The sequence below is a fragment of the Schistocerca cancellata genome, chromosome 2, assembly GCF_023864275.1.
Source record: "Schistocerca cancellata isolate TAMUIC-IGC-003103 chromosome 2, iqSchCanc2.1, whole genome shotgun sequence".
In the NCBI taxonomy this organism is placed as follows: domain Eukaryota; kingdom Metazoa; phylum Arthropoda; class Insecta; order Orthoptera; family Acrididae; genus Schistocerca; species Schistocerca cancellata.
The window spans coordinates 304308304-304320139 of NC_064627.1; the positions used below are offsets into that span (position 1 = coordinate 304308304).

General features: G+C 40.5%; 1 protein-coding gene across 1 annotated transcript in view; it reads left to right on the forward strand.

Annotated features, from left to right (window-relative positions):
* LOC126161686 (presenilins-associated rhomboid-like protein, mitochondrial) overlaps positions 1-11451 on the forward strand; it is a 93305-nt gene extending 81854 nt beyond the window's left edge. Inside the window, exon 9 of the mRNA XM_049917699.1 lies at positions 11175-11451. Within this exon, the coding sequence (XP_049773656.1) occupies positions 11175-11268 (94 nt within the window). The 3' untranslated portion in view covers positions 11269-11451. The remainder of the gene's footprint in view (positions 1-11174) is intronic.
* The last annotated feature ends 385 nt before the right edge of the window (positions 11452-11836 follow it).

Genomic DNA, 11836 nt, shown 5'->3' on the forward strand with positions numbered 1-11836 from the left:
TCTTGAGCAACGTTTGTGACCTGGAACGTAAACATAGTATGCAGTTAAAAAATGTTACCCTCTCAATTGGAAATTAATGTGACTTCCAATAGTTTATTGATAATTTCTCTTCTGCGTGTCCTTATAAATGTTTCCACAAAATTTCATTGCCCCACAATCACTCGTTTTTCATAGGGGCCATCTCATGTAGTGAAACTTTAATTATAACCTCCCTGTACTTTAATGTAAACTCATTTTGAGGCAGTTCAGATACTTCTAATCACAAATGGAAGTGTAGCAAAGCAGAATACTATAGCTACAGATTTAACCTTGAGGGACTGCAGATAAATTTCTAAGTCAATATAGAAGCTAAATTATTGAGTATAGCTAAATTATTGAGTATGTTTGTTTGAATGGCCTATTCCACAGTAGATGTTACCTATCAGTTACTACTACTACTACTACTACTACTACTACTACTACCATTATCTGGCCAACTATGGACTATGGACTGCTGTTTGTAGTAGCTTTTAGGCTTTTTGGCCTTTTTTCCCTCTCTTCCCAGGACATCTGCATTCTTTCATTTCATTTCTTCCTCTCCTCCTCGAAAATGTCCTCCACAGTAGATGTTACCAATCAGTTACTACTGCTACTACTACTTCTACTTCTATCATTATTACTATTTTCCCCCCTTCTGAATTTGGCCAACTATGGACTGTGTAGAACTTAAGGTTTTTTGGCCTTTTTTCCTCTCTTCCCAGGTCATCTGCATTCTTTCATTTCTTTTCTTTCTCTCCTCCTTGAAAATGTAATGTGTGGACCTTCTTGTTAGTGGTTTCTTTTCAAATGATCTTATGGTGTTGACTTTCCTTCTGAATTCTTCTTTGTTTTGGGTCATCTCTAGACCAGTTTCTGTGCGTCCCTTTTCACTTTAATGATGTGATGTAACTGAAGATCTTTTTGCTCAGTCGGTGTTCATCCATTCTTGCTAGTTGTCCATAAAATTTCAGCTGTTGTTTCCGCATTGTGTCCATTAATTTCTTGATGTAGTTCTAGAGCTCCTCATTTTTCCTATTCTTCCAAGTTCCTGAGTAGTCTTATGAGGTCCCAGAATTTACCAGGAAATCTTCCTTTCAAGTTCTTCCAACCATCCCCTTTGCACTGTAAAGTGTAGAGTCCCTTTTAGTTTTGTAACAATTATAGTGTCTGATTTTGGCCTCGTAGGATATCGCTCCCCCCCATGAACCATGGACCTTGCCGTTGGTGGGGAGGCTTGCGTGCCTCAGCGATACAGATGGCCGTACCGTAGGTACAACCACAACGGAGGGGTATCTGTTGAGAGGCCAGACAAACGTGTGGTTCCTGAAGAGGGGCAGCAGCCTTTTCAGTAGTTGCAAGGGCAACAGTCTGGATGATTGACTGATCTGGCCTTGTAACAATAACCAAAACGGCATTGCTGTGCTGGTACTGCGAACGGCTGAAAGCAAGGGGAAACTACGGCCGTAATTTTTCCCGAGGGCATGCAGCTTTACTGTATGATTAAATGATGATGGCGTCCTCTTGGGTAAAATATTCCGGAGGTAAAATAGTCCCCCATTCGGATCTCCGGGCGGGGACTACTCAAGAGGATGTCGTTATCAGAAGAAAGAAAACTGGCGTCCTACGGATCGGAGCGTGGAATGTCAGATCCCTTAATCGGGCAGGTAGGTTAGAAAATTTAAAAAGGGAAATGGATAGGTTAAAGTTAGATATAGTGGGAATTAGTGAAGTTCGGTGGCAGGAGGAACAAGACTTCTGGTCAGGTGACTACAGGGTTATAAACACAAAGTCAAATAGGGGTAATGCAGGAGTAGGTTTAATAATGAATAGGAAAATAGGAATGCTGGTAAGCTACTACAAACAGCATAGTGAACGCATTATTGTGGCCAAGATAGACACGAAGCCCACGCCTACTACAGTAGTACAAATTTATATGCCAACTAGCTCTGCAGATGATGAAGAAATTGAAGAAATGTATGATGATATAAAAGAAATTATTCAGATAGTGAAGGGAGACGAAAATTTAATAGTCGTGGGTGACTGGAATTCGAGTGTAGGAAAAGGGAGAGAAGGAAACGTAGTAGGTGAATATGGATTGGGGCTAAGAAATGAAAGAGGAAGCCGCCTGGTAGAATTTTGCACAGAGCACAACTTAATTATAGCTAACACTTGGTTTAAGAATCATGATAGAAGGTTGTATACATGGAAGAACCCTGGAGATACTAAAAGGTATCAGATAGATTATATAATGGTAAGACAGAGATTTAGGAACCAGGTTTTAAATTGTAAGACATTTCCAGGGGCAGATGTGGACTCTGACCACAATCTATTGGTTATGACCTGTAGATTAAAACTGAAGAAACTGCAAAAAGGTGGGAATTTAAGGAGATGGGACCTGGATAAACTGAAAGAACCAGAGGTTGTACAGAGTTTTAGGGAGAGCATAAGGGAACAATTGACAGGAATGGGGGAAAGAACTACATTAGAAGAAGAATGGGTAGCTTTGAGGGATGAAGTAGTGAAGGCAGCAGAGGATCAAGTAGGTAAAAAGACCAGGGCTCTTAGAAATCCTTGGGTAACAAGAAATATTGAATTTAATTGATGAAAGAAGAAAATATAAAAATGCAGTTAATGAAGCAGGCAAAAAGGAATACAAACGTCTCAAAAATGAGATCGACAGGAAGTGCAAAATGGCTAAGCCGGGATGGCTAGAGGACAAATGTAAGGATGTAGAGGCTTATCTCACTAGGGGTAAGATAGATACTGCCTACAGGAAAATTAAAGAGACCTTTGGAGATATGAGAACCACTTGCATGAACATCAAGAGCTCAGATGGAAACCCAGTTCTAAGCAAAGAAGGGAAAGCAGAAAGGTGGAAGGAGTATATAGAGGGTCTATACAAGGGCGATGTACTTGAGGACAATATTATGGAAATTGAAGAGGATGTAGATGAAGATGAAATGGGAGATACGATACTGCGTGAAGAGTTTGACAGAGCACTGAAAGACCTGAGTCGAAACAAGGCCCCCGGAGTAGACAACATTCCATTGGAACTACTGACGGCCTTGGGAGAGCCAGTCCTGACAAAACTCTACCATCTGGTGAGCAAGATGTATGAAACAGGCGAAATACCCTCAGACTTCAAGAAGAATATAATAATTCCAATCCCAAAGAAAGCAGGTGTTGACAGATGTGAAAATTACCGAGCAATCAGTTTAATAAGCCACAGCTGCAAAATACTAACACGAATTCTTTACAGACGAATGGAAAAACTGGTAGAAGCCGACCTCGGGGAAGATCAGTTTGGATTCCGTAGAAATACTGGAACACGTGAGGCAATACTGACCTTACGACTTATCTTAGAACAAAGATTAAGGAAAGGCAAACCTACGTTTCTAGCATTTGTAGACTTAGAGAAAGCTTTTGACAATGTTGACTGGAATACTCTCTTTCAAATTCTAAAGGTGGCAGGGGTAAAATACAGGGAGCGAAAGGCTATTTACAATTTGTACAGAAACCAGATGGCAGTTATAAGAGTCGAGGGACATGAAAGGGAAGCATTGGTTGGGAAGGGAGTGAGACAGGGTTGTAGCTTCTCCCCGATGTTATTCAATCTGTATATTGAGCAAGCAGTAAAGGAAACAAAAGAAAAATTCGGAGTAGGTATTAAAATCCATGGAGAAGAAATAAAAACCTTGAGGTTTGCCGATGACATTGTAATTCTGTCAGAGACAGCAAAGGACCTGGAAGAGCAGTTGAACGGAATGGACAGTGTCTTGAAAGGAGGATATAAGATGAAAATCAACAAAAGCAAAACTAGGATAATGGAATGTAGTCGAATTAAGTCGGGTGATGCTGAGGGAATTAGATTAGGAAATGACACTTAAAGTAGTAAAGGAGTTTTGCTATTTGGGGAGCAAAATAACTCATGATGGTCGAAGTAGAGAGGATATAAAATGTAGACTGGCAATGGCAAGGAAAGCGTTTCTGAAGAAGAGAAATTTGTTAACATCAAGTATAGATTTAAGTGTCAGGAAGTCATTTCTGAAAGTATTTGTATGGAGTGTAGCCATGTATGGAAGTGAAACATGGACGGTAAATAGTTTGGACAAGAAGAGAATAGAAGCTTTTGAAATGTGGTGCTACAGAAGAATGCTGAAGATTAGATGGGTAGATCACATAACTAATGAGGAAGTATTGAATAGGATTGGGGAGAAGAGAAGTTTGTGGCACAACTTGACCAGAAGGGATCGGTTGGTAGGACACATTCTGAGGCATCAAGGGATCACCAATTTAGTATTGGAGGGCAGCGTGGAGGGTAAAAATCGTAGGGGGAGACCAAGAGATGAATACACTAAGCAGATTCAGAAGGATGTAGGTTGCAGTAGGTACGGGGAGATGAAGAAGCTTGCACAGGATAGAGTAGCATGGAGAGCTGCATCAAACCAGTCTCAGGACTGAAGACCACAACAACAACAACAGGATATCGCTCCTTTGTTGTTTTTTGTCTGTGTTAGTTTGTAGGCAAAGTCTTGACTGCCTCTTTATCCTGTCCATTGATCTGGATCCATTCTCCTAAGTATTTGAATTTATTTGGCCTTCTAATCTTTCTATATTTTACATCCAAATATTTCTCTCCTTGGAGTTTGTGTTCCATATATTAGTTCTTTTCATATGAGACTTTGAGACCCATTTTTTCAGCAATTTCATCCAAAATCTCCAGTCTTCTTTGTGCACTTTTCTGGTTTCTGGCAGACAGTTTCAGGTCATTGACAAAAACTAAACACTTTATTTCTAAGTTGTTTCCTTTCTTCCCAACATGTATTTCACTAATTCTTTCCATCTTCAGAGTTACTTCCCAGGTTGTTTGTTATTTTTAAATGTCATAAATATACTGCAATTTTAGAATGTTATAGTCCAGATCCATTTTGCCACTTAGAGATAAAAAATGGTTTTTGCTTGTGAATGTGTGGTACAGTTTACTTATGGCATTTTATGTGCGTTGAAGTTCACAGGTTTTTTTCTCCCCCTCACTGTTTGCCGAGACTGTAGTTGGAACAACTAGGTTGCACTTTCACCTTCATGATTTTTTGGCTTTTAGGAATCCACTTCTCCTCTTGCTACATCCGTCTTCTTTTCATTTCATTGTTGTAAAACTTACACAATTCCTCTTTGTAGAAATTTTACTGTGGTATCATCTGTATTTCATTCAGCACAATGTTTTTGTGTCTTTGTTGATTTGTGTGTGTGTGTGTGTGTGTGTGTGTGTGTGTGCGCGCGCGCGCGCGCGCGCGCGCGAAGTAGAGAGGATATAAAATGTAGACTGGCAATGGCAAGGAAAGCGTTTCTGAAGAAGCGCCCGCCTGCGCTTGTGTGTGAATTTCCATTCTCCCAATAATTCATTTTTACCTTTATCTGGAAAATCTAAGGGCATATTGAAGATGGGAGTGGATGAAAGTTCTTATCCCGAGATAACCCCGGGTTGACAAAAATCTCTGCATATATTCATTAAAATACACTCCTGGAAATTGAAATAAGAACACCGTGAATTCATTGTCCCAGGAAGGGGAAACTTTATTGACACATTCCTGGGGTCAGATACATCACACGATCACACTGACAGAACCACAGGCACATAGACACAGGCAACAGAGCATGCACAATGTCGGCACTAGTACAGTGTATATCCACCTTTCGCAGCAATGCAGGCTGCTATTCTCCCATGGGGACGATCGTAGAGATGCTGGATGTAGTCCTGTGGAACGGCTTGCCATGCCATTTCCACCTGGCGCCTCAGTTGGACCGGCGTTCGTGCTGGACGTGCAGACCGCGTGAGACGACGCTTCATCCAGTCCCAAACATGCTCAATGGGGGACAGATCCGGAGATCTTGCTGGCCAGGGTAGTTGACTTACACCTTCTAGAGCACGTTGGGTGGCACGGGATACATGCGGACGTGCATTGTCCTGTTGGAACAGCAAGTTCCCTTGCCGGTCTAGGAATGGTAGAACGATGGGTTCGATGACGGTTTGGATGTACCGTGCACTATTCAGTGTCCCATCGACGATCACCAGTGGTGTACGGCCAGTGTAGGAGATCGCTCCCCACACCATGATGCCGGGTGTTGGCCCTGTGTGCCTCGGTCGTATGCAGTCCTGATTGTGGCGCTCACCTGCACGGCGCCAAACACGCATACGACCATCATTGGCACCAAGGCAGAAGCGACTCTCATCGCTGAAGACGACACGTCTCCATTCGTCCCTCCATTCACGCCTGTCGCGACACCACTGGAGGCGGGCTGCACGATGTTGGGGCGTGAGCAGAAGACGGTCTAACGGTGTGCGGGACCGTAGCCCAGCTTCATGGAGACGGTTGCGAATGGTCCTCGCCGATACCCCAGGAGCAACAGTGTCCCTAATTTGCTGGGAAGTGGCGGTGTGGTCCCCTACGGCACTGCGTAGGATCCTACGGTCTTGGCGTGCATCCGTGCGTCGCTGGGGTCCGGTCCCAGGTCGACGGGCACGTGCACCTTCCGCCGACCACTGGCGACGACATCGATGTACTGTGGAGACCTCACGCCCCACGTGTTGAGCAATTCGGCGGTACGTCCACCCGGCCTCCCGCATGCCCACTATACGCCCTCGCTCAAAGTCCGTCAACTGCACATACGGTTCACGTCCACGCTGTCGCGGCATGCTACCAGTGTTAAAGACTGCGATGGAGCTCCGTATGCCACGGCAAACTGGCTGACACTGACGGCGGCGGTGCACAAATGCTGCGCAGCTAGCGCCAGCGCCATTCGACGGCCAACACCGCGGCTCCTGGTGTGTCCGCTGTGCCGTGCGTGTGATCATTGCTTGTACAGCCCTCTCGCAGTGTCCGGAGCAAGTATGGTGGGTCTGACACACCGGTGTCAATGTGTTCTTTTTTCCATTTCCAGGAGTGTATGTTATTTATTACAAAGATTAATTTCTTGATTCAGATGTACAAATAAGATGGTAGATGAGATATACATGTGAGACACACACACTAGAATGATAGTAGAAATCAGTTTGTGTGTGATAGGTTCTGAAGTATGATGTGATGCACAAGGGCCCTGACACTGGGGCATTGTGTGTCTCCCTCTGGACATGCATCCCATGTGTATATTACTTCTTGGAGCAAACTACGCACACTTGTGATGAATTTCTCTTCTTCTCTGTTGGCCCAATGAATTCTAGGAAATGTTTTTCCATCAACCAAAGAGGATGGGGTATTTATCCTGGTTGGCCTGGCCTAGGAGAAATGATGCTCCCTTTGTACTCCCTGTATTTTTTCCAAGAGGTTCAACATAAATTCCAGTGAGTCCTTTTTCTCTCTAAATTTGCCATACAAAATAAATAAATTCGACATAGAAATTTCCAGCAAATGGAAAAAGATTTTCTTGTAATACTTTTTGCTTTGCTTTCTGGGTATTGGATATGATGACATTCTCTGATTGCCTTGATCCTATCCTCGAATTGTGTCATTGTAATCAAGCACAAGCTTTGGCTTTATTATTTTCTTTGACCTTTTCTCAGTCTTCACCACATCTATAGAGTGGATAGCTGAAAGAAGTACCATGTCATTCTTGTCCATTCGACGCAATGCTAGAACTTTTCATCATCTTTCAGCTGCATTTCTCCCTTTCGTAATTGCTTATTTCAGGGAGATTGTTACAACTATTTCTGAGTCACTTTTACTATTCTGTAACTATCAGTGGACGTCAAAAGTAGAAAATCTGCTAAGTGCAGGGATGTGTAAATTTTATTCCAAATCTTGCCCTTTTCATCAGGATATACTGTTCCTAACCCAATCGGCTCTTGTACAAAAGTAGACTTTCATCTACCGTAATTACCTGTTCAAAAATAAGAAATTTTAAATTTACTTTCAAGATGCTGGTAAATTGGCCAGATTTTGTTCAGCTTAGGATTTGGGTGAGTTGCTACACTGCATTATCAGAAAAGTGAAGATACTTTTTTGTTTGGCAGAACCTCTTGTAAGATATTACGTTATTGAAAAATGGAGTTCACATGCTTGCCAGCTGCAACCATTACATCTACAATTCTGGTTTTTGAACAACACATTGCAAAATGGTTAGAACAAAGAAAATTTTAGATTTTTTGTATCACGGGCAAAACATTATAGCTGGGATCAAAACACATTGGCTGATATACATTGCTGTTTCCAACTGTATAATTTCCAGCAAATCTCTATCAAAAAAGTGTTCAAATATTTCAAGTTCATCATTGGCAAAAGGAGTTGTACAGTAAGGATCAACAGAAAACAGGTATCTTGGAGGAGAGCAATCAGTATTTGGATCAACAAAATGCCATGCTCTCATCTGATACCGATCTATATCTATCTGCCTCATTTAATGAACGTTCAAGAGAGTCATCATCAGATTCTGAAACAGAGATGCCTCCCCACTTCTCTACCTCATTGGAATAATCACTGTTCATTTTAGAAGACTGCAAGCAGACATAATACTGCAACAACAGCACCAAAGTGGTATTAAAAGACACGGTAATGATGCAATACCAATGACTATAGAAACTCTATTGATGCAAGTTTTTCTTGTTGGAAATACATCCCTCAACTTCTAATCCTCCTAAAGGCTTCACGTGCACAAGCCAGTATCAATACACTGAAACAAAATTGCAAAAAAACACTAAAAAGCGGCAGCAGAAGCAATTGCAATGATTACAATACATATGCTGGTACCAACTAGTAGCAGTAGAAGGAACTACAAAGATTGTAATTGAGAAGCTGGTGCAGGGGCATGCAAAATTCAGGAGCTAAGTTACCTCATAATAATATTTTCCGGCTAAACCGTTTAACCCGAGTTATCTCGCTCCAGGACAACTGGGAAAAACCCAGGAATTTTTTCATCTGGAAAAAATCTGGGAATTTTTTAGAACTCTGGGAAATTTTTATTACTTCTAGTTTTCAGTTAATTTTTGTAATTTTGACTGCTAAGAAATGATATTCTAACAAAGAATTTTACTTTAGACTGCTACTGCAGAGTAATACCTCGGCAATGAAACATAAATGAGAGAATAACACCAGTTTCAAAAACAAAACACAGTGCAATACTACATAACAACAAACTCCTTTTGATGAGCATGACACCACAACTGTTTACATTTCTAATAGGTCGGGGGAAAATATTTCAAATGATGGTTTGAGAAGCATTACTCTCATAGTAAATTTCCTGTTACACAAGATTAATTATATTACGTGTGAGAATGTGTGATGAATTTTTTAAAGCACAGAACATTCGAATCTCATTCAAAACTTAACACTTTGAGGTCCAGCCACTTAGAAATATTTCGGGCCCAGAAGACCAGCCATTTATGTCATTATTTAAAATTTTACTGGCACTTTTATGTTTGATGTATCTTAAAAGAAGAAGCTTCAGGTTAGTTTTTCATATTTACTGTAGTTCTTTTGTAGATTACAAATTATGAAGTGACAGTGGCAAAAAGTATAATTAAACCTTCAAAAAAAGGATGAGGTGAGTTGTTGAGCAGTTCCACACATAATTAGCTTTTCTGTGAAAAAGTCAAGGCACTTGGCAGAACATTTATTAAGCGAGGTAATCCATGAAATGTGTAATGCACTTCAGTGAAATTCACAACATGCTTGTCACAAATATTCAGCTGCTGCAATTTAAGCTGTGCTCTTAGGATCCTGCCTAACCACACTCTCAGAAAAAAACAGCAAAAAAATTTTGATGACCAACATTATATGCGAAAACTTTGCTTTTCTAGTAACTATACGATATGTATAGTAATTTAAACCAATAAATTTTTCTATTTGTGTGTTCATGCTACTTGCCAGTGATTTGCTATTGGCTGACTACATCACGTCCTATGCTCTGAATGTCTGCTGTTATTGGCTGGTGAGATTATACGATGTAGGCAATGGCTGGCTGACAAAATGTCCATCACAGTCTCTTTTTCAGTGCTTCAGAAGCTACAACATCACGTCCTATGCCCTGAATGTCTGCTGTCATTGGCTGGTGAGATTATATGATGTAGGCAATGGCTGGCTGACAAAATGTGCATCACAGTCTCTTTTTCAGTGCTTCAGAAGCTACTGTCTGGTGGAATTCATATTTGTACTTTCATAATATGAAAATATGAATTACACACATTGCTGCGCATCAAAAGTCTTTCTAAAATGCATTGTTCTTTGCTGGGTTTCATTTCCTAAAGTGGTAGGAAGTTCTAGGGTGGTCTGTAAAATCTTTATCGTTCAAAGGATCTACGTGTTTTACAGCTCTGAGGGGAAAGTGTATTGTCATTTAACATGGAAAAATTAATGTACCTTTAACTGGGATGTATTGTATTTTCACACAGGGAACAGTTTATTTTCACCTAGGAAAAAGTGTATTTTTAACTGGGAAATCTGGAATTTTTGTTCTCGCCCATGTATACACCCTGTAACAGTATAGCTACACTCTTTTTTTGTCCATTTCTGTTTGCTTGTAATTTTGAGGTACAGAACTAAACCAACAACTTATTCCAAGCAGAGTATGGCATACAGCATTCTGTTCTGCCTCTCAAAGTTAGATGGAACCCTTTCAGAAGCAGTGGTAAAAATGTTGTTTCCTGTAAGGACATGATTTTCTTTGGTTGATGTCTGCATTATAACAATGTGTACTTCTGCAGCACTTCACTGTTGCTTCAGTAATTTCTAGAAAACAATCATAACCAAGGTTTCCTGTAGCACTAGTCTATTACAATATAGAATGTGTTTTCTCAATGGAGATTGCTCACATTTGCAAATGTGATAGCAATACACTACAAATGCAGAATAGTAGCTAAAAAAAGACATGATAATGCTATGTAATGTTAGCATAGTTATTAAAAAATGTGCAGTAGAACTTAACCATAGTATATTAAATGTAATGTATGTTCTACTTCAAACTTTTTCATAATAACAATCAGTATACTATTCCCAGTATGCAAGCCACATGTAATTACTAATGAAAACGGCATAGCTCTTCAAAACCTTGCAATAATAATGAATTTTTGACAAGGCGTTGTGCCGGCATCTGTACATTTATAATTTTCCTCTTTTTGTCCTTTGATTCTTTTAAACTGTATGGTTTTAAACAAAATTCTCTTCCAGTTTCTGGTGCTACTGGGGAAACACCTACATTTGGAAAAATAGAGAACCATTACTCCAGTGGTGGCATGCTCTACGTGGTCCACCAAAGAAGTAAGATGCAGACTGAAAGCTGTATCTCAATATACTTTCCAGCTCCCAATGTTTTCGTGTGGATAGTCCAGACGCCTAAATATGTAAATCTGGAAAAATGTGAATTATATTTTCTGAGTGTAACACATTGTTTTAATATGTAATTTAGGCATTAAATATCACAATTTTGACTTCCTTTTATCAAGAAGTAACATTTTCATTGTGACCTTTGTGTCCCCCTTCCTTAAGAGAGCCAGAACGAGTGCTTAAGACTCAATATAGGATTGAGAAGTGGCCAGAGGTAAGTAGGTAACTCCAAACATTGGGCACCAGTGTTCCTCTTTCCATGCTCACATCAAACACGCTGACACAGAACAGTATCTTAATTTTGAAGTTTTCGTCGTCAAGTAATTCCTCCTTCATACCATAAGAATCTGCAGATAACAAAGATTTTAATGGTTGTCGTCTTATCCCTCTAACATCACTTGCGGAAACAGTTTTCTTCTTGAGCAAGATGATCACCCAAACATTAAAGTCACATAATATTTTACTGCAGCCCAGTGGTGTTTATCGACTGCTTATTTCATCAGAGC